The 21758-nt window shown below is 41.1% G+C and overlaps 1 protein-coding gene across 1 annotated transcript in view; it reads left to right on the top strand.

The window, feature by feature from the left end:
- C1H1orf21 (chromosome 1 C1orf21 homolog) overlaps positions 1–21758 on the top strand; it is a 250448-nt gene that overhangs the window by 92263 nt on the left and 136427 nt on the right. Inside the window, exon 2 of the mRNA XM_005540223.5 lies at positions 2353–2571. Coding sequence (XP_005540280.1) covers positions 2478–2571 — 94 coding nt within the window. The 5' untranslated portion in view covers positions 2353–2477. The remainder of the gene's footprint in view (positions 1–2352; positions 2572–21758) is intronic.

Genomic DNA, 21758 nt, shown 5'->3' on the forward strand with positions numbered 1-21758 from the left:
ACAAAATCAGCAATTCACAGCAGCCTCCGGGTTACAGAGGGGACTCTTGTCTTCTCCCACCTTTACAGCTGAACCCCTTGTCCTCTCCCTCTTGTCTAATATTTCATTGATGTTTCTTCAAAAACTATGACAGGTTGACAGAATGGACCTCTACACAACTAATTTAATATTTTCTCACAGTGTGCTCTAAGTTGGATCAGAAAGACTGCCTGTGGTCTCACGACATCCCATAGTTTATTTGGTTGGATGAAGGTAGCAAGTCCTTCTGCAGGCTCTTCACGAAGTATCAGCAGTCCAGTCCTCTGCCCTGCCCCCCATCCCCACCTGACCCCTCTGAAATGAACACACGCAAATGTGCCATGCTCTTCCACATTCTAGTGTCTTAGCCCAGGCTGTTCCTTGCAACTGAATAATGCTACCATCCTTTCAGCCTGGTAAATTTCTCCCAAACCTTTGATACCCTAGAAAAATACTACTTCCTTCCTCTGCCCAGTCATAATCTAATCTGCTTTTTTGAATTCTGCGTCGCCATAGATTCCTGTGAAACTTTAATCAGAGCTCGTATTACACTGTATTGCGTGCAATTTTTAAAATATCAGCATCTCTTCTCCATAAGGCCCCTGAGCTCTATATACCAGTATGACTAGATCATCAAATAGAAATACTGTAGCCTTGAAGACATTACTGCTAAGTAATGGAATAGGATGTGTGTGTGTGTGTGTGTGTGTGTATGTGTGTGTGTGCACATCCGCAGGCCTGGATTTCATATAGTTTTGAGATGAAGACCTGTTAACATGAAGTTACATCAAGTATGGGGAGGATATAAGCATTAGTCATCTAGGAGAAAAATCTTCCTGGTTTGTAGAACTTTACCAACAAACTCTACACTTCCTAATAATAATTTAATACAACCAGTGATAGAGAATAGTTTGAAGAATTATATGAGACGTGACTAATGTTACAGTCATTGCCAGTATTTACTGCAATTTGTATTTGCTTGGGTTAATTTAAGATCACTGCCTTTATATCTAAGTTTGTTTATTAGATTGATTATGCTAATTTGAAAAATTCTCTTTGCTGAGATTTTATGGTTTAAATGATTAAATTTCTACATCCAGAGCTGTCCTTAGTGCTCTAGCAAGGAGGATTTAGGAGCTCTAGTCTTCTTGGTAGAGAAAGCGTATAGCTACTGTATAGTAGCACTATCTGTGAAACTTGAGACACTTCCACTATTCATGGGCGGGGGGCAGTGGGACGTGGGTGCTGATGAAGATTAAAAGAGGCTTGATGCCTTCTTTGTACTGCCAGGACTCTGAGGAGGTAAGGACCTGTATTACAATGGGAGGGATGGGAACAAAGGAATGTGTAGGAGAGATGTTTCAAAGGAAACATTTACAAGATTGGAATAAGTCATCCATAGGCCTGGAATGGTTGGGTTAGGATGATGAAAGAATAAAACAAAAATGAGCAAGTTAAGCATAGCAAACACTCAGAATTTGAGCAGCCACCTTGGGTGGGGCAGGGAAAGGTAAAGTCACTTAAGTCAACTTGAAGATTATCTCCTTTGCGTTGTATCTGTAAATACTCTTTAAGTCTTTATGAGAGATCAGTAGAGGCACAAAGTTTACTCCAAAAGCTTGACAACTGCTTTGTTGCTTTTCTTCATATTTGACATCTTCTGCCCAATCCTTAAAACATTTGGCTAGCTAAGGAGAAAATGGACAAAAGTAAGTTTAAGACCTTGCTCCATCTCCTTCCTTTGTCATCAAAACAGTGTCACCTCAGGTAAAGTAAAATGCTGAATTATTTACAGCCTTAACCAGAAATGTATAAAATAGCCATCTTCCAGTCTGAGGAGGATGGCTACCTTTTCCTGGCAAAATTTGAGGAGCTGGGAGGGCTGGCCTGCAGGGTAGGATGAGGAAGATGAAGAGCTTTTCCCAGCCTCCTGAACTAGGTGGATCTCAAGAGTGTGCTCTCCTTCCTCGACAGTGTTTGAGATTTCAGAACATTAGTAAACCTACAGGTACTTTAAGAGTATGTGTGGCAAGCAGTAGTGCCCAAATATGTATTTGAATAAATACATATTTTTGGTATCTCCTCAAAAAGTTCACTCCTCGGCCATGTGTTACATAGGGACATGCCTTTCCATCTTGCTTTCTGAGTGGGAAATCAAGTGAGAATGGGCCATGGTGCATGTGTTTCTTCCGTGCCCACCACAACACCAGTGCAATCGATGGGTGGGTCTGTGCATGACTTCTAGTACACTGCAGGCCACAGCACACCAAGATACTGAGGCTTGTGTTTTGCTGCAGTCACCGCCCATTCTAATCTAGCTTTCTTTTCTTACAGGTGCACACATCTTGACCAACTCAGCAGCAAGGTGGATTTTCTTTGTGTTTAAAGAAAAAAAAATGTCCCTGTGTCTGTAGAGATGATTTACAGTTCAGCCCGGCTGAAGCTGACCGAATGAGACTATGGGCTGTGCCTCCGCCAAGCATGTTGCCACTGTTCAAAATGAAGAGGAAGCCCAGAAAGGGAAAAACTACCAGAATGGAGATGTGTTTGGCGGTGAGTCCTATCAAACTTGACTCTTGACCCATTGATTCTAGGCCTTTTACTTTTTTTATTGATACATAATATTTGTACATATTTATGGGGTGCTTGTGATATTTTGTTACCTGCCTAGAATGTGTAGCGATCAAGTCAGGGTATGTAGGATATCTGTCGCCTCGAGCATTTATCGTTTCTATGTGTTGGGAACATTTCAAAACCTATCTTTGAGCTATTTGGAAATATACAGTACATTATTTTAAACTCTAGTCAACCTACTCTGTTATGGAGCATTAGATCTTATTCCTTCTAAGCCTTTCACTTTTGTGACAGTGAATAATTACAGTGATTATTGGGTTATATCATCTGAGGTGAAGGGGTGATGAGACCCACTGGAAATCAATGTGAATCTTTACTTTGGATCATCTACATCATAATTTATACAAAGTGGTCTTTGAGGAGGAACATGGAGGTTTTTTTTTTTTTTTTGCAGGAACTAGCATTTAAATCAAGCTTCAAAGAACCAGCCGGATTTAAATTCGTACGTGGGACAGTGGCCATGGGGTGTCCTGGTAGAGGAGAACTATAGGACTAAAAACAGAAGTCCAAAAGGGGAGTGAGTGAGGATTTATAAATGAGGGAGTGAGGTGTTTTTTTAAAGCGTAATAGAGAGTGAACTATACATTTTCAGATTTTAAATAAAAATACAATGAATCCAATAATAATCTTTTAACCTCTCTCTGTTGACTCAAAATGACTTTAGGATATCTAGTGCAAAGGCCACAAATTGGCAAACCATGGCCACATCTGGTCTGCAAATACATTTTTTTGCTCCCTTCCCAAAGAATTTTAAGATAAAAAGCAAGGCAGCCTTTAAAAATCAGGATATTTCAAATAAAACCCAAATTTCTTCAAAAGAGCTGGCAACAATAGGTCTTCATTCCTTGAGACAATAGTAGGGGGTGGAGTACCAATTGCTCCTGCAGCCAGGCTGTGACCTCCAGTGAACGGGCTAACGCTTCCTCCCTGCATGCACACCAAGTTCAGTTTGCTCATTGACATTACCTGGCCACTTAGAGGCTTTTATGCTTGCCTGATCTTGAGATTGGCCCTTAGAGGATTATTGTGAAATTTGGATATATAAACAAAATTTCAATTAGTACAAGGCAGATTAAGCAGTTTTTGTGGAATTATTTTAACAATAATACCTACTACTTGACATTTGCATGATAGTTTTATTTATAAAAACACTTCAACTCTTACTCATTAAGGGACATCATTGAGATATGTTGTAGAACCTCACTGAGATAATGTTTACATGTAAATAACTGTAGCTGCATCATTTAGTCACTGTCAAATAATTCTACTACTTTTAGAATCTCTAGCTTTTGGTTCATTGTAATGATTGTTTTAGTCTCCTGGTGAAGAATTGGGAATGGTACGAAAGAGCTAATGCTCCCTTGAAAGTGGACTCGTGTGTTTGGGATGGAAGACTTTGTTTCACTTTGTTCCAAGAAGATGCATTAGTTGCCTGGAACAAATTCGCTTCTACTGGTAACCACCTATAGCATGGAGAACTGTGAAGAAGAGTAACATATATGAACATTTTAATAAAACTACAGTCTAGATCTTTGAAACCACAGTTTTTATGGAAAGAGTTGATTGGAACTAGAGTCATTACCATCACCCTCAAATGCTTAACTTTTAAGAGAAAATAATTTAACATCAGGGATTTGTTTAACTTCTAGCTTATGTTCTGTGTCATTATCATTTTTATAATAGAGCTACCATTTATGGAGCCGCCACCATATGTCAAACATTGTGAGGCATTTACATTCATTTTTATGTTGAATTTTCACAACAATCTTGTGAAATATGTGCTATGCAAATTTTACATACTTGGGAACTGAGCACAGAGAGACGGACTTGTCCAAGATTACCCAGCTACGAAGTGCTAGAATCCAGATTGCTCAGACTCCAAAGTCTACCTTTCTTTCTCCATGTTGTTTCCTGATGCCCTGCAGCAGCCTCCCATTGTTTTTTTTTTCTGAGACAGTCTCACTCTGTGGCCTAGGCTGGAGTACAGTGGTGCGATCAGGGTTCACTGCAGCCTTCACCTCCTGGGCTCAAGTGATCCTCTCGCCTCAGCTCCCTGAGTAGCTTTGGGACTAAAGGCATGTGCCTTCACACCTGGCAATGTTTTTTTATATTTTTAATAGAGATGGGGTTTTGCCATGTTGCCCAGGCTGGTCTAAAACTCCTGGACTCAAGCAATCTGCCCACCGTGGCCTCCCAAAGGGCGGGGATTACAGGCGTGAACCACCGCAGCCAGCCCTCATTCTTTAAAGTATGAGGGCACAAAAGTATTGATTGGTCTGTATCCTATGTGTAAGGCCTTTTGCTAAATGCCATGGAGATTACAGAGGTAAATAATCCATAAACCTTGCCATCTAGGACTTTGTAAGAAGATAAGAAAGTGTTACAAAGCAGAATAAGCCAAATACCCTAAGAGGAAATGACATACCTCACGATAACAGTCAGGGGATAGATGCTCTGCTTTAAACGGCAGAATCAGAGCAGATTTCTCACAGAGATGACATCCAAACCTGTCCTTAAAGGACTGAAAGAAATGAATCCTATCACAATCTAAACTGGTAAAGGAACAGCTAGGTAATGTGAGACTTATTCAAGAATAATAAATATTCTAATTTATGGAACTAATGAATGGAACATAAACTATAAATGGGACAGAATTGGCTAGAAAACTAAGTTAGGGTTAAATTATGGAGAACGTCAAATACCAAATGACAGTCTTTAAAAAGATAACCTTAGATTGTCAGAGCAAGATTTGGTGATATTCAATATGTTGTGTTTACATTCTGCTTGGCAATGAGACTGCTTAACCATCCGTTCACAACCTGTATAGCCAGGAAGACTCTATTGTTCTAAAGCACCATGTGTATTTTGCAGATGTTAGCATCTGATAAAGGAGCTTTGTGTTAGTCAACTATTGCTGTAGACTGTAACAAACTCAGGTGCAGTCACTCGTGACTTGCAGAGTCTAATTCACAAGAGCGAGGTCTGGCATAAAGCAAGTGACTTTATTCCACAGCTTAGCTTGGGGGGAGAGGTACAGGCTCCTGCCTTTAAGGGTACTGTTTCTCTTTTGGGGCAGAAAGCATGGACTTTTAAAGGGGGACTTGGCATGAATGGCATCCAGGGGAGGGAGTAAGCAGGTGGGGGTCTGCGCGACTCGCTTTGGTGCTTAATCTACTGTAGGTCGAACTGGCGTCATTGCAAGCAGAGCTAGGTTGTATAGTGGTCTTTGTCTCAAGACACTCTCCAGTTGGGAGAGCCTTCCATCAGGGACATACTTTAGGTTGTAAATTGATTGTTGTCTCTTGAGGCAATCTCCTTGTGGGAGACAGTTTCTGCTCTGGAGTTTCAAAGTAAGCACGTAGTTAGATAAGCTTCCAGTGTAGGGAGTGTCTGGTGAAGGGAAGGTAAAGGTTATGATTGCATTTCTGAAGAGCTAGATAGGAAATGGGAACAGAGGAAAAGAAGGAAAGAGAAAAGAAGAAATAATTAAATAAATAACTCTCTCTCTTAGAAAAATGGGGGTACTTGGTTATAAGACACCTGAAGCTCTCAGTCGCATTCGAAAGTAGTTGTTTCTTTCTTGATTATGAATTGGTGGGTCAGCTGCGGTGGCACTTCTCTATGTATCTCTCATCTTTCCCCAGGGACCAGCGAGCCGGTGGGGGCATGATCTCCCTTCACAGAAGGGCAAGAGTGCAAGTGATACGTGTGGTGCCTCCTAAGTTTAGACTCAGAGCTGGCGCACTGTCACTCACACCCTAGCCAAAGCAGGTCACGTGAGTGAGCCCAAAGTTAGGCAAAAAAGTATACTCTGACCACAGTGCATTTACAGCAAGGGTATAGGTGCAGGGAGGGTCAAGAATTGGGGCTAAAAATCAGTTTACCCCAAGCCCACCTGGTCCTTGCTGTCTCTGTGCCTCTAGGTAGTTCATGCCATAAAGTGTCAGTTAAGGCCTCTGCTAAATTGTCTTCATCTTCCCAACACCCACACTGAAATTTTATTTACTCCAGCATTCTATCATCTTGTTAATCTCTCTAACATAAATATTAGCAAGTTTGTGGGATTGTGTTAAATAAAGCAGGAATACAATGGGGAGAGAACGTCACCAATCAAGGGAGATACTTTTTCTAGCCCTGTAGGGCTCTGGGGGAAGAATTACCAGAATCCAATGTCAAGACAGTCCCAGTACTCTAGATATTACTGAATACCACATTTTAAATATGACGAGGGAAGGTCTTGTCTGTGTTTCTTCACTTAAATTAATTTGCAAGAGGAAGTTTTCAAAATCCAACAATGATCACACATGGTGGCAGATGAGTGATAGTGATAGGCCCACTTTTTAACCATTTGTAACCCATTGTTTCCGTGATCTCTTATTGTAAAATACCCCAGGGTACCTTGAAACATAACCAGCTTATTTCTCAAGATTCTGTGGGATGACTAGAGTTCATCTGCTGTTCTCGCCTGGGCTCAGTCATGCAGCTGCATACAGCTGGGATCTCAGCTGAACTCAACTATCCCAGATGGATCTGGGCTTCTGTCCACAAGGCCACTCTTTCCAGCTGGGTAGCCAAACTTTTCAGCCTGGCTTCCAAGAGAGGAAGTGGAAGCTGCCAGGCCTCTTAGGACCTGAGCTTGAAAATTCAAGAAAGCCACTTTTGCTGCCTTCTGTTGATCAAAGCAAGTCGTAAGACCAGCCTAGAGTTGAGGGAGTAGAGTCACTCCACCTCCTGAGTATGTGCCCGTAGAAAAGGGAGGAGTTGTTGGGAGGCGTCTTTGGAGACCAACGCCCATTGCGAGAGGAAGTTATAACTCCATGACTGGGATATATTTCAACCTGGACAGTTATATTCTGCTTTCTAAAACACCCCTCTATTTTTCACCAAATAAAGTGGCCTTATTTATGCTTTAAAAGCTAAACATTTAAAGATGTTTTTAAAATGTTATTACCACATGTTGTTGAAGATATGACAAAGTCTGTGCAGGATAGCATCTTTGGGGACGGCTCTGAAGTATGTATCTCTGAGTGTGTGTACACACACATTCGATCCTTTTCCTAAAGGTGTTAATTTCAGAGCTTCTGAAGACATGTTCAGGAGCTTTGATACCCAATGTGTTTATACAAATGGTATTTTCCATTTTTTGAAGCAGTTTGGGCTCCACGATGTCTTGGTTATTTAGGAGCCCCACCACAACGAATGTGTGTGACAGAGTTTCTGTAGCATGTTCTACCATGCAGAATTAAATGCTAAATGGGCATCTTGACTCCTAGATTTCAGAAAATTTAGGAGATCATTGACAAGGAGCTCCATCAGTGATATTTACTTACACATTTTCTTTCACTTTAAGTGTTGAAGCATAAAAAGTTTCAGATCTAAAGTTCTTCCTGACACACTGTGAACCTTTCAGAAGTCAGATTCACTTCAGAAGGTTTCATCTTCACATTGGAATTTTCCTTCCCTCGGTTGTCAGGGCAGATGTGAATAGTGGTCAGCAGATCTGCTGAGGTCATTCAGAGGACAGCTGAGCAGATTGCCAAGACCAGCTTGCAAAAAGTAAGTGACCAACAGGTTCAAGTTATCATGAACTGGTTAAGCAAGTTCTAGAAAGCCAAGTGCTTATTGGATTTCTTTCAACAGTCATTCTCTTAGACAACTAAAGTGGGTGCATAGAACACATTCAGGCCTTATTAGGGAAATTAGTACGTCAGACTTGAGATCATGATCTCTCCTGCAACCCGCCCCCAAGTGGGGAGAAACTCTTACAGTTATATTGACTTTCTTTTTTGCACTTTTTCTGTTTCCATTGTTTGAATAATGTAGGCTTTAAACTTGAGTCACTTTTGGCTTTTGCAGTTAGTTTCCAGATCCTATAAATCTCACCCTCTCCTAGCATTGCTTTTCCTACCACTACTGTAGTTTTGGCTGTGACAGCCCATCACCCCAAGAACTGCAGTGTTCTCAGGAGGAATCTCCTGTTAACCTCCTTTATTGCTTATTTGTTCCTTTGCTTGTTTTTGGTCTGTTTTTACTTCTTCATTTTTTTGGCACCACTATCAGATTGGCTTTTTAAAGTACTCCTCTGTTGGTATTAAATCTTCTCTAGAACTTTCTGTTTGTGCCTAGTTCTTAGCCAATAAATCCCAAGTCCTTAGTTAACATCCAAGACACCTGAAGATGGCTCATATCCACCTTTGCTGCCTTTGTGTGTGTGTGTGTGTGTGTGTGTGTGTGTGTGTGTGTGTGTGTGTCTGTGTGTATTTTGAGACGGAGTCTTGCTCTGTTGCCGAGGCTGGAGTGCAGTGGCTTGATCTTAGCTCACTGCAGCCTCCATCTCCCAGGTTCAAGCAATTCTCTTGCCTCAGCCTCCTGAGTAGCTGGGATTACAGGCAGCCACCACCACGCCTGGCTAATTTTTGTATTTTTTTTAGCAGAGACGGAGTTTCACCATTTTGGCCAGGTTGGTCTTGAACTCCTAATCTCAGGCAACCCACCCACCTTGGCCTCCCAAAGTGCTAGGATTACAGGTGCAGCCTTGTTTTATACTCAGTTCCTTCATGATCGCCTTCTTCAGTCATCTGAGCAAGGCTGCCTTGTGAACTTACCCTGCACCTTCGCTGATCTAGGCCCTCCAGTACACAGTGACCTCTGCTTGGCACGGGCCCCTTTTCCTGACTTCATGTCTTTAAATCCTGTTCGTTTTCCAAATGTAAACTTTTATATAGAGGTTCCTCTAATACCTTCAGAAGGTATCTCTTTCCTGCCATCCCAGAATTCTTTTTATTTATTTGATTTATTTGTTTCTATGTCTAATCTCTCTTATGAGCTGGTTAGCTCCCTGAAGGCAGGAACTGCATGGTCTTGAGAGGACAGAGGGCTCCCATTTGGCCAGGGAGCTGGAGGCAGAGAGATTTTTCAGGAATCAGGTTGGGCACTGACTGAACCAGCCCTCCCGTATAACTCAGGTGGCCTGCACTGCTGCCAAGTTTGGTTTGAGGCCCAAGAGGGCCTGATGTTTATAAACATCCCTTTAAATGGAGGCGCTTAGATTATTGCAGGCGCTTAGACTATTGCAGTAAATTCTTCTGGAATGATGGTGTGAGACTGAGCAGCAGTAAAACAAGCAAGAATTTGGCTGCTTTCTTTCACTAGGACTTTGTATTGCTCTGTGGCTTCAGTTAAGTTCTGATCCTTGGGTATACCTAAATGAGAGCATATAACAGGTGCATGTGGCTCTGTGTGTGTGTGTGTGTGTGTGTGTGTGAGAGAGAGAGAGAGAGATGGTGTTATGCCGATCTATTACTCATCTAAAATGCTGTGAGACCTATTTCACAAGGTTATGGTGAAAATTAAATGAGAAAATACATCAGATTTATTCAGAAATTAAAAGCACTTGGAGGCAAAGTCACAGTTCACTGTTTATGTCTCATAATTTTTGATCGCACTCGGTGAAGATGGGTTAAAGATACCTGTGTTTGTGAGACAGTAACAGAGAGAATAATGTTTGTCAGTGCAGTCCAGCACAGTAGCCATGAGCCGCATGTGGCTACTGAGCATGAGAAATATGACTAGTCCTAATTGAGATGTGCTATAAGTGGAAAATGAACTTTTAAATTTCATGTTAAATGAAAATTTAACATGAAAAAAGAATATAAAATAGCTCATTAATAATTTTGTTATTGATTACGTGTTAAATGATATATTTTAAATCTATCAGGTTAAATAAAATACATGAAGATGAATTTCACCTGCTTCTTTTTATCTAATGGGGCTACTAGAAGTATTAAAAGTACACACATACCTCACGTATTTCTATTGCACCGTGCTGGCTTATGTGACTGAGAGGTAGCAGTGGTAGTGTGAGAATTTCCTTCTCTTTCAAGTTTTCGTTTTTATTGGATCTAAGAGAAAAGGAGTTTGATGGAGGCAGTGGCCCTCATTCTCTGCTTGGAATCGCCATAGGTGGGATAGGCGTTAAGTGAGCACTAGGAGTGTACACTCAGCCTTTTGTATGTTGGTGGGGGTGGTGATCTGGAGAAAGAGGGGTACGTGGGGGATCACCAGAGAGGCAGAATTGGGAGGCAGCTTGGCCAATGAACAAGAGCAAAGCCACCTTGCTCCTTTCTGTGCTGCTTAGTGGTAGACTTTAGCTGCCTCTACTGTAACTTTTTTGCTGGCAAGGGCAGCTTCTATTGGCTTCTGAAGCTGTTATTTCCCAAAGGTGAGAGAGAAAATCATTTTTCCCTTTTTCAGTTTTTAGTGAATCATAGGACGCGGTAAAGAGCCCTAAGGGCAGGAGAAGTGTTTGATAGATTTGTGATAGGCCATATTGTAGTCACAAAAGCTGATAAATTTAAGTCAAGATAAGTGAGGAACATGGTCTTGGGTTTAGGCTTTGAAAGCTCCCTGATGTCTTGAGCTGAGCCTGAGAAAGGTCTTAATGGCTCGAAGTGCACATGGGGCTCATGGAATCACAGAAGCCAGTCGACCTTGGCTCACAGCTTTAACTGCCTTCTTCTGAAGTAAAAGTGCTCAGCCCAGTGTGTGACTCAGAGAAGGTGCTCGCAAAATGTTAGTTTTATTTCCTTCTTTTAGGCGGTTCCTGGGCCATGCTGATGGCGCTCACTTCAATAGGAAAAATGAAACATGTGTGTATGTGAGCCTGGAATGGAGTGGTTGTGAATTCTGTCTTACCAGCTGGGGTTTGATTCCAGCGTCACCACTGCCTGTGCTGTCTTGGATAGGTAACTTAGCTGTATTTGTTTCCACGTCTATAATATGGAGGAAATAATGGCATCCACCACTTGGAGTTCTGAGGAGGAGCGCATAGTTAGTAAAGAGAGCATCCAGAAGAAGGCCAGTGCACAATTAGCATGGAAGCACTTGTTATAAATAGTAGATGGGCCTGAGTAGACTGGCCCCACCTCTTCACTCTCCTCCCCTCGGCCAGCACAAAATAGATACCATGCTGGATGCTGCCTTCATGCCAAGTTTGGTCTAGCCGAGGTAAAGCCAGCAAAAATTTCTACTTGGAAACGTTTTCTATGACAGAAAGTTAAGAAATGCTCTATACTTTCTATATTAAAAAAAAATCCAAGTGCTACTTTTCCTTCCCTTGCCAGCTGGTATCATGAGCCTGTTCTTTTAAAGTTAGAGAGATAAGTGGAAAATAAGACCATTTGTCACTCCCTGCTGCCAGGCAGCCGCGTTGCAAGATGAGGGAGCACCTGAGTCTTCAGAGACCATTGGCAGGGACGCACTGGCAGGGCCTTCCGAGTCCCTTTGGTTTCCTTCAATTACTTCCTTGCCCTTCAAGTGCTTGTATTTTCTGTAGCAGTGGAGACCTGCTGGGTGCTTCCTGGCCCCCTGGCACCATTCAGTGAAAGGTGAGAGGACTGGAGCTGCAGGCAGGGCCTGCTTGGGGATGAGGGAAGTTCTCAAAACGTGCCTCAGTGACAAGAGAGGAAGTCGAAGGTTTCTTTACCCATTGCACTTCCCCTTGGAGTTATTTTCTCCTGAGTGATACTACAGAATTTAGACATTCAAAGCAATGCCTTCTTCCTGGACTCCTGGCTGGTGTAACTGAAGGGACCTGCCTTGCTATGAGTACCTCTCCAGGCAGCCTCTACCTGGCCCATGGGCCTCGTTAGGCCCTGGCTGTTCTCTGTAGAGACTAGTACAGCTCCTGCCTTCTGTACCTGGAACTTTACATGTGACTGGTTATTTTGCCCCTGAACCGTTACAACTTGGATTCGTGCTTTACAGTGTATAAGGCTTTTTCAAACATAGTTATTATCATGATTATCCCTACTCGATAGAAGGGGAAACTGAAGTTAAGAACTACCCCAGTTCACTAAAGAAGTGGGACAGTGGCTAAAATGGCAGATGCTGACTCGACTAAGGGAGATTCCTCCTTGGGAATAAGACACTGACATTAAGTCCAGACCAACCTTTGCTCAGAAGCCCTTGAGAAGTCATTGTTAACTGGCTACTTGAGGTCAGACTCAGCTTTTAAATGAGGATGGCTGGAGATTCTAATATGGTCATTGGGGCTGTTTTCCCTGGACCTGAAATACAATGTCATGGTAAGCACACAGACCAAAAATCTGGCAGATTGGTTTCAGATCCCGACTCAGCTACTCACTAACATGTAGTCTTGGCAAATTGCTGAGGCTCTTTTTGCCTGGGTTTTCCCATCTGTGTAGTGTGGGGAATAAAACTAGTACTTGCCTGCCTTCATAGGGCTGTTGTGAGACTAAAATGTATTAATATTTGTAAATCTTAGCATAGTACTTGGCACATGATAAGCGCTAAGTTAGTATGCTCATCATCATATTACAGCCTGCAGTTACACAGACCTCTGACCTATGCAGTTTGCATTTCTGGAAATGGTTGCTTGGTTTCCTCTGATTACGCTGAAGGAGAATGCGTCATCAGTTTATCTGTAGATGTATAATTCTCTAAACTTAAAAGGTGATCAATTATCCATGAAATACTTATCTCTTTCTTTTAGATTTTAAGATATTTGTGTTCCTGTGGTTTGTTCTTTCTCTGTTTTGACCTAGACCAGTTTCTGCACTGTGTAAGATGTGTACTTGAATATGTGTCTTAAATCAAAAGACCAAAGGACATGATTCAGGAATGATGAATATGACATTGTGCCTCGTTTCTTTGAAAGTGTAGTTTAAAAGAAATCCCACCATAGAGGTTAACAAATACATTTTTCGCTTATCAACCATAAATCTCTACATGAGTGTGTGTGTCTTGTTTATCATGCAGAGGGAGATGTTGGTAGAAGTATGGAGTGAAGCACCATGAGAGGACTAGAGGCAGTAGACACAGATGATGCCCCAGTGATTGTAACAGGATAAACGTATCCATAAGCAACTGAAATAAAAAGATATACCAATTAATTGGGTACCATTTCAATTCACATCTTATTCTTTGAAGATATTCTATTTGTGATTATAATACTAAAAATGAAATCCCCCAATTTATCCCTTCATATCAGAATTTTTCAGACGAATCTAAAAATGTAACTGTCAAATAAAAAACTGTAGGCTGGGTGCGGTGGCTCACACCTGTAATCCCAACACTTTGGGAGGCTGAGGCAAGCAGATTGCCTGAGCTCAGGAATTTGCAACCAGCCTGGGCAACACAGTGAAACCCCGTCTCTACTAAAATACAAAACATTAGCCGGGTGTGGCAGTGTGCTTATGTAGTCCCAGCTACTTGGGAGGCTGAGGCAGGAGAATTACTTGAATCCAGGAGGCGGAGGTTGCAGTGAGCCAAGATTGTGCCAATGCACTCCAGCCTGGGTGACAGAGCGAGACTCTGCCTCAAGAAAAAAAAAAAAAAGAAAGAAAGAAAGAAACTGTGAAAGTACTACAAAAAATACAAGTGAGTATTTTTATAATCTTAGGTTGCAAAATGTCTTTCTCATAATGCTACAAAACCCAGTACCAAAAGAAAACCTTTGTGATAAACCGTGATTATATAAAATCTAAAATTTTGCATAGCAAAAAATAAACCACCATAAACTAAGTCAAAAGACAAATGTCAATCTAAGAATAATATTTTTAATACAATTAAAGTTAATATGACTAATATGAAAAAGATCCTTCAAAATCTATAAGGAAAGAACTAACATACCAATTGAAAAATGGACAAAGTTCATGGCAAGGCAATTCAAAAGAGAAAAAATGTAAAGGGACAAAAAAAGTACAGAAAGATACTCTACTTCTCAGTAATAAAATAAACTATGAAAACAAACCAGCAAAAAAACCCAAGCAAAAACAAAACATTTTTTATCCTTCAGATTGGGCAGGAACAGGTGGCATCTGTCTCATGCTATAATGGGGAATGTCAACGCAGAACTATTTTTCTGGGGCACAAAATAGTAATATATATCGAAAATGTAAATGAGCATGCCCTTTGCCCCAGGAGACCCGCTACTAGGAATTTATCTTGAGATAATTGGACAAGTGTGCAAACCTGTGTGTTCAAGGGTCTTTCTCACTGATGAAACATGCATGGAATAGAGCCATTAGAATGATCAAGGTATTCTATATTTATTGATATAGCAAGAGGTTTGTGACAGATTATTAAGTGAAAGGAGTAAAGGGATTTTATGCAGCATATCTTGTTTGTAAATTTTACTTGTTTAAAATATGTGTAAAATTCTGTGTGAGTGCATAAAAGTATTTGAAAGGCCATTCACCAAAACGTTTACGATGGCAGTCTCTTCATTGTGAAGTTTCACAATAAAGATTCTTAATTTCTTCTCTGTATTTTTCTGTGTGTCTTGAATCTTTTATGAATAACGTTTATCATTCACTACAACCGTTTATTTTCATAAATATAATTCAAATGTTTCCATCTCCAGAAGACCTTTAGTTGTCTTTTCAGGGCAATGGTGAAATCTATCCCAGAGGAGAAAGCACTGCCTATCACTGGAAATAGCCCCAGGGCAACAGGGATCCGACTGATAGAAATGTTAGCCCAGGCGTACAGATAGAGTCTGACGACTGGCACTTGTTGGTTTCATTTAAAACCTAGCATTTCATTTCAGCCTAAGAAGCACTTGTTGACTACCTTGCATGACTTAGGTGCTGTGCTAGCCACTGAGGCTGTAGAGACGGGTTAAATCTGGTCCCTGCCTTTACGGAACTGGTAAAGATGCAATAGATGGGCGTCTCAACAGAAAATGTCAGTACCATAGGGTGATAAGGCAGAAGGTCTCTTTTTCCGAGGAGTAGGGGAAGACTTGTAAAGAGGATGAGTAAAGCCTCAGTTGAATCTTAAACTATGAATACCAGCCAAAGGAACTAAGTGAGACAGAGCAGGAGGTTTAGGCTGAGAGTCAGTGAGAACAAAGGCTCAGAGGTACGCTGCACATACAGTATAGCAGGGGAGACTGGGAAGCTTTAACGAACCAGTGGAGACATAACTTTAGAGAATCTCACATTTAAGGGCAGGAGTCTCAAATATTTGAAAATTTTACTCTGGATTTTTTTTTCAAGACACTTAAAAGCTCACATAGAATCATGTTAGGAATCTGGAAGTTAGCTGAAGATTTAGAAAACAGAAAATTTGATGCTAATTCCTTAAGCTGTCTAAGTGGTCAGCCTCACCTCAGGTTAGATTATTATGAACCCTGAGTAATAATGCCAGAACATGGCCTTGCATAGATGAGACCGTTTACCAGAAAAGGTTAATAATGATTATCTCTGGGTGGTGCTGATTACTAGTTAGTTCTGTACTTCTTTTATATTTTCCAAATATTCTACATCCCTTTTTCTAAAGAAGTTTTGTAAAAAAAAAAAAAAAAGTGTTTTATAACTCTGTAGGTGGTGATATTGAGAAGGAACTTGTGGAGCAAGGCATAGTGGCTAATCATACTGATTGGGAACCAAACTGATAGGTTCCTCATTTGTAACATTGGAACCCACCTCATAAGATGCTATGAGGATTAAATGAATTAATAAGTAATAAAACACTTAAAATAGTGTCTGGCACACAAAAAGTGATATATGAATAATCAGTGAACTTTATTTAGAAAGTTCTGTGGATTATTCTCTCATAAACAGCACATTTTCATCTTTATGACAGTAAAGTTTAGCATAGTGCTTTTTTTTTAATAAGAAGAATAAAAACTTCATTCAGAAAAAGAAAAACTCTCCTTAAAGTTCATTTACCTGCAGATGTCGTTAGTGTGTGTAGTACTTTCCTTCTTCTTTTTCTTTTTTTTTTTTTTGAGACAGGTTCTCTCTCTCACTCTGGTTGCCCAGGCTGAGGTGCAATGGTGCGATCCCAGCTTACTGCAGCCTCAACCTCCCAAGCTCAGGTGATTCTCCCTCCTCAGCTTCCTGAGTAGCTGGGACTACAGGTGCGCACCACCATGCCCAGCTAATTTTTTGTATTTTCAGTAGAAACAGATTTTCACCATATTGCCCAGGCTGTTCTCGAACTCCTGAGCTTAAGCAATCTGCCCATCTTGGCCTCCCAAAGTGCTGGGATTACAGGCATGAGCCACTGTGCCCGGCCCTTTTCCTTTGTTTTTGGCAGTAACCGTTGAGGTTACTGATAGCGAAGTTCTGGGCCACAGGCTTCCTTGTGCCGACTCCACGGCTGTGAATCATCAATGACAGTGATCTTCAGAGCTTTGCTAAGTCACATGACACTGGTTAAGTGGTTTGGTTTCATTTTGCCTGTTTTCAGCCCTGCACCCAAGAGGTTGTTTAAGCTATGAGAACAAAAGTAAAGATAGGAAATAACTATGATATACTTCTGTATCTCAAGTTTATTTTTAGCTAATGGGCCTTGTCTTGCTCTGCATTCTGAGGCATAAAGTCTCTTGGGAAGAGGAGAAATCAGAAGCATGATGTAGAGCTTGACAAATGACTAATTTGAAATGGAGCCATCTTCATTCTTTGTAACTTTAATCTCAATTTCTCAGTTTTTCTCAAATGTTCTACTGTAAGCAAACCTTCACAGAAATCACTCCTCTTAGAGATCACAGTGAGCTATGTACTGTGTAAGGTTTTATCAGAACAAGCACACAAACAAAAACAAGTGGCTGTAAAGCCTAGTTTATAGAGAAGCCATTGACTTGACTGCAGAACCTGGTTACATGTGAATTCTGCCCCAGAGTAACCGTGCTATAGGGTGACCTCTGTGGGCTTTGGTTTCTGTGTCTTGGGAGTGAGTGGGTGGAACTGTGTGATTGCTATGGGAGTGTTGAGTGCTAATGTTCAAAGGTTCTGTTTACCTGCTCCCCACACTATGGACAATTCACTCAACTGTGTGGTGTCAGTTTCCTTCCTGCAGTGGAGCCATTGGCAAGATTATATATGATTATTGCTTTGTTGACTGCTCTCCGAAAAAATGGTGGTAGTGGTAGTGTTCAGCTATTGAAAGCTTTATGGTCCAGAGTTGACCAAAACGTTAATTGCATTGTGATATTTATTTTTTCGATTAAAAATTAGAAAGAAGTATCACCAATATCTTCTGTAGCTTCAAAACATTACCGTGAGCCTGAAGGTGAGAAAGCGTGAAGTGTGTGGAGTTGTATCTCTGCTTCCACCTTAGCTGGTTGGTTTGTAAATTTACCTTTCATCCAGTGATGCTTGAATTGGTGGTGTGCAGCTGCTGCTAGTCAGTGAAGGATTCCATTTATTGACTTTATGTTTAAAGGTTTGTGGTAGAAGTCGGGGTAGGGTAGATTGGTCCTGTTATTTGAAAGGGATAATGAAATGTCTAATAGAAGACAGTTATAAACAAAATCTAGGCCAAAAGGAGAACATTTAATTTCCCAGGTTGCTGATTTTCTCAAGAGCTACTGTACTGTGATCTGATCACTCTGAGAGTGTGATCTTGTTTGTTAACTTATATAGCTGTACTCTGTTGGTCCAACCAGACTATAATAGGGCAAGAAGAGGTAAAAAATTCAGAAAGTCAAATTCTAAAGGATAATAAAGCAATAATATTTCTGTGGCTATAATATTAAGTATAGATGAATAGTCTCTAAAATATAACTCACAACATATGTTTAAACTATGAATAAAAATGGTCTTTGACAGTTTTTTAAAGATTACATAATTAAAGTTTCTTAGATGGAAGGGCCATAGCTGGGGAAGATGCCTGCTGGAGAGGACACAGGCCATGAGGAACACAATGTTTATAGTCAGCTTTCTTCATAGTAATAGTCCATGCTGGAAGCTATAATATAAATGGATATTTTCATTTTATCTAAAAATAATTTTAAAATTGTATGGGCATGGCTCTAAGCATTGAAGGTAAAAGAGTAAGGGTGAAGTGAAAAAGCATGGTGTTAAAATAGCACATCTTCGAAGCTAATTAATTCCTTCAAATTGCAAAACAGTCACACGAGTACAAATCTCTATTTAGACTACGTTTGATGTTCATTTTGAAAACCATATTCAAGACAAGCTAAATTACATTTAAATTCCCTTCCAGCTACAGATATGCATGCTTCACTGTATAAATGTCACTGTTGATTTTGATCTGTAACCAAAGAAGAAATTGTCGAATTATGTATGAAATAGGATTTTATTTTTAATGTTGCACCAAGTATTTTTGCATTTATTGTGTCGGCTGTATGACAATGTTTTTTCATTAATCTTTTAGTCTTCATTGACTTCTGTCACTCAAGAGGTGTCTTTTTATCTGAAAGTGTTTATAAGATCTTGAGTTTGGAGTGTGGCTTTCCTCCTTTGTTTCTTGCCTTGTTTCCCATGATGCAACTGTTAAACGACCAGCATGTTAAAATGAAAGACAATGTGCTTTTAGCTCTGATGGAACTCTGAAAATTAAAGTTATTCATTCAAGAACTATTTGTTGAGCAAATACTATAAACTGGATTTTACTAAGGGATATAACATGTAATATGATAATGATTGCCCTCATTTGGCTCACATTCTAGCAGGTAATAAAGGTAATAAAAAGAGAGACAAACGCATACTCTCAGGGAAAAGTGCCATGAGAATGCAAAAGGGGATGGAGAGTTGACAGGATGGCTGTTTCAGAGTCATCTGTCAGAGAAGGTCTATCTGAGGAGCTGACCTTTGAGCAAACCATGAGGATACCTGAGAACAGAATGTTTCAGGCAGAGGAACAACAGAGCCAAATTTCTGAGAGGGAGCTGGCTAGTGGATTCCAGGAAGAAGCCTGATGCCCTTGTGCCAGCAGGGTGATGCGTGATAAACTCACAGAGGCAGTGCAGGGCCAGACTGTACTGCTCTGTACACTGTCTTCTGTTCTAAATGTAATAGAAGTCAGAAGAGGGTTTTGAGTGCAGGGGAGTGATGAGGTCTGACTTTGATTTTTTAATTTAAAGGATTATTTTGACTGCTATGTAGGGAATAGACTTTAGGAAGTGAGAGTGAGGCAGTTGACCAGTTAGAGTCTTGCTCAGTAGTCCTAGCAAGAGATGGTGGTGGTCTGGATTAGGGAGGTGTGAATGGAGATAATGAGATATGGGCAGGTTTAGGATATTGGGGAATGATTAAATATGAGCTTCATTAGAGCATGTTGTATCTGTGGTTTTCTCTGTTAAGGGCAGCAGTGGGAGGTGACATTTCGTACCAATATAAGCTCCTCTTTAGTGGTGGCTTGCAGGAGGCAGGGTTTTTATGTTTTAGAGCAATGACCATGGTCTGAGGCTTAGCAACATGGAATGAAAAATGAAATTTGAAAATTGTGAAAGCAAAGATTTTCAAGATGGGGCTGTAAGGATTAATAGGGTCAAAATTCTACATTAATGTTTTTTGCTTTTGCTCTTTTTTTTTTTTTTTTTTTTTTTTTTTTACCTTCTTGAGGCAAATTTGTTTGATGCTAGCTGGGATAGAAAGAGCAGCATTAACAGTTACGTTACTACTTCAGTTTCCAGGGCTCAGCCGTACTCAGGCACAGGGCATGGTCCAGGTGAGGAGAAGTGCTGCAGCTCTCTAGAAGCTCCTGGGACTGCAGCACATCTGCTCAGTATGTCTTCATTACACAGTGACGTTTCATTTCATTCAACCTGAGAGTGAAGGAGTTTCAGACATGGCTTGCTTGTTCATTTTTAGCAAGTTTCTTAAGGGCCAGGGTGCCCGAAGAGGCAAGTTTCTACTCTCACCTCCCTTCCTGTAACAGCCACCCCCTTTCACCTGGCTCTTCCCTTCCCCCCGCAATATAGACTCTCATTCCTACACTCTTTTGTTCCTCATGGAACTCTGAGCTCCACTTTCTGATCTCCATGAGCTGCTCTGAGCTTTGATCCCTGTTCCTATCCTCTTCACTTGTATCTACCATCCCAATTCAGTTTCTTTCTTTTTACGTTTTCCCGGAATAGGAGCAGTGCTCTATGAGAAGAGAGAACAAATACACAAATGAAGCATAGATCTCTGTGGAGGTCAAACCAAGCCCCCAGATAATTTCCCATTGTGAATCTCCTTTCCACTTTGCACTGTTACCTTTTAAAGAAAAAATTAATGTCAATACACTTACTCATCTTCCCTCCCTCCCCCCACTACCAGCATCACTGTCAAATAGCATCAGTATTCTCTGTAAAAGACGCTGTTTTTGTTTGTTACAAGATATGATGGGCCAGGTATGGTGGCTCATGCCTGTAATTCCAGCACTTTGGGAGGCCACAGTGGGTGGATCATGAGGTCAGGAGTTCAAGACCAGCCTGGCCAAGATAGTGAAACCCCATCTCTACTAAAAATACAAAAATTAGCCAGGCGTGGTGGCAGGAGCCTTTAATCCCAGCTACTCGGGAGGCTGAGGCAGAGAATTGCTTGAACCCGGGAGGTGGAACTTGCAATGAGCCAAGATCGCGCCACTGCACTCCAGCCTGGGCGACAGAGTGAGACTCCATCTCAAAAAAACAAAAAAAGGTATGGTGAATGTATAAGCTTTCTGTTAGGTACACTCACTTTTTTGTAGAAAGTTGGCTTTTGGAGGGTTTCTTTGCTTCTGCAGATTGTGGGGAGAAGAGAAGTTGATAGAAAATGGATCCTGGAAGATGAAATGTTAAAGGAGTGGCCCACCGGAAGGGGTAGAAAAGGGGGCAGGTAACAGGGGTTATTTGCATGGGGTTTGGTAAGCCAAGGCCAGGTCTACCCATAGAGCATCCTGAAGGAGACACAAACAGATAATTTCTAGGCTCTCCCCAGTTAAAAGGAGACTGAAGTCTTAGTTCAGGAAGGAGTTCAAGGCTTAAAACCCAGACTTTAACAGTGGGTAACGTGGCTTGCTCTGTAGGGAACAGTTGCCTCAAGTGGTGATATCAGCTGTTTAGTGAGAGTATAAATGACAGTAAACCTGCAATTCTTGCCCTACTGCTTTGGTAAATATTTCATTGTTTATGTGCTGCCAAGACCCCTGGGTTTCGGGCACACCTCTCTCAGATCCAGTGGGAGCGGTGGAGAGTCACATTCACCCACTGGCTTGATCAGGTCTCTTTGTACCTTGTATGTGCTGCTTCAGTTGCAAACCAAACAAGAGAAATATCGGACCATGTCCAGGTCATGCATTATACTTGAAAATTATTGAATGCTGGAATTTTAGCTGGTAAAACTCAGGCCTTCAGATACAAGCAG

The sequence above is a fragment of the Macaca fascicularis genome, chromosome 1 (genome assembly GCF_037993035.2).
Source record: "Macaca fascicularis isolate 582-1 chromosome 1, T2T-MFA8v1.1".
NCBI lineage: Eukaryota > Metazoa > Chordata > Mammalia > Primates > Cercopithecidae > Macaca > Macaca fascicularis.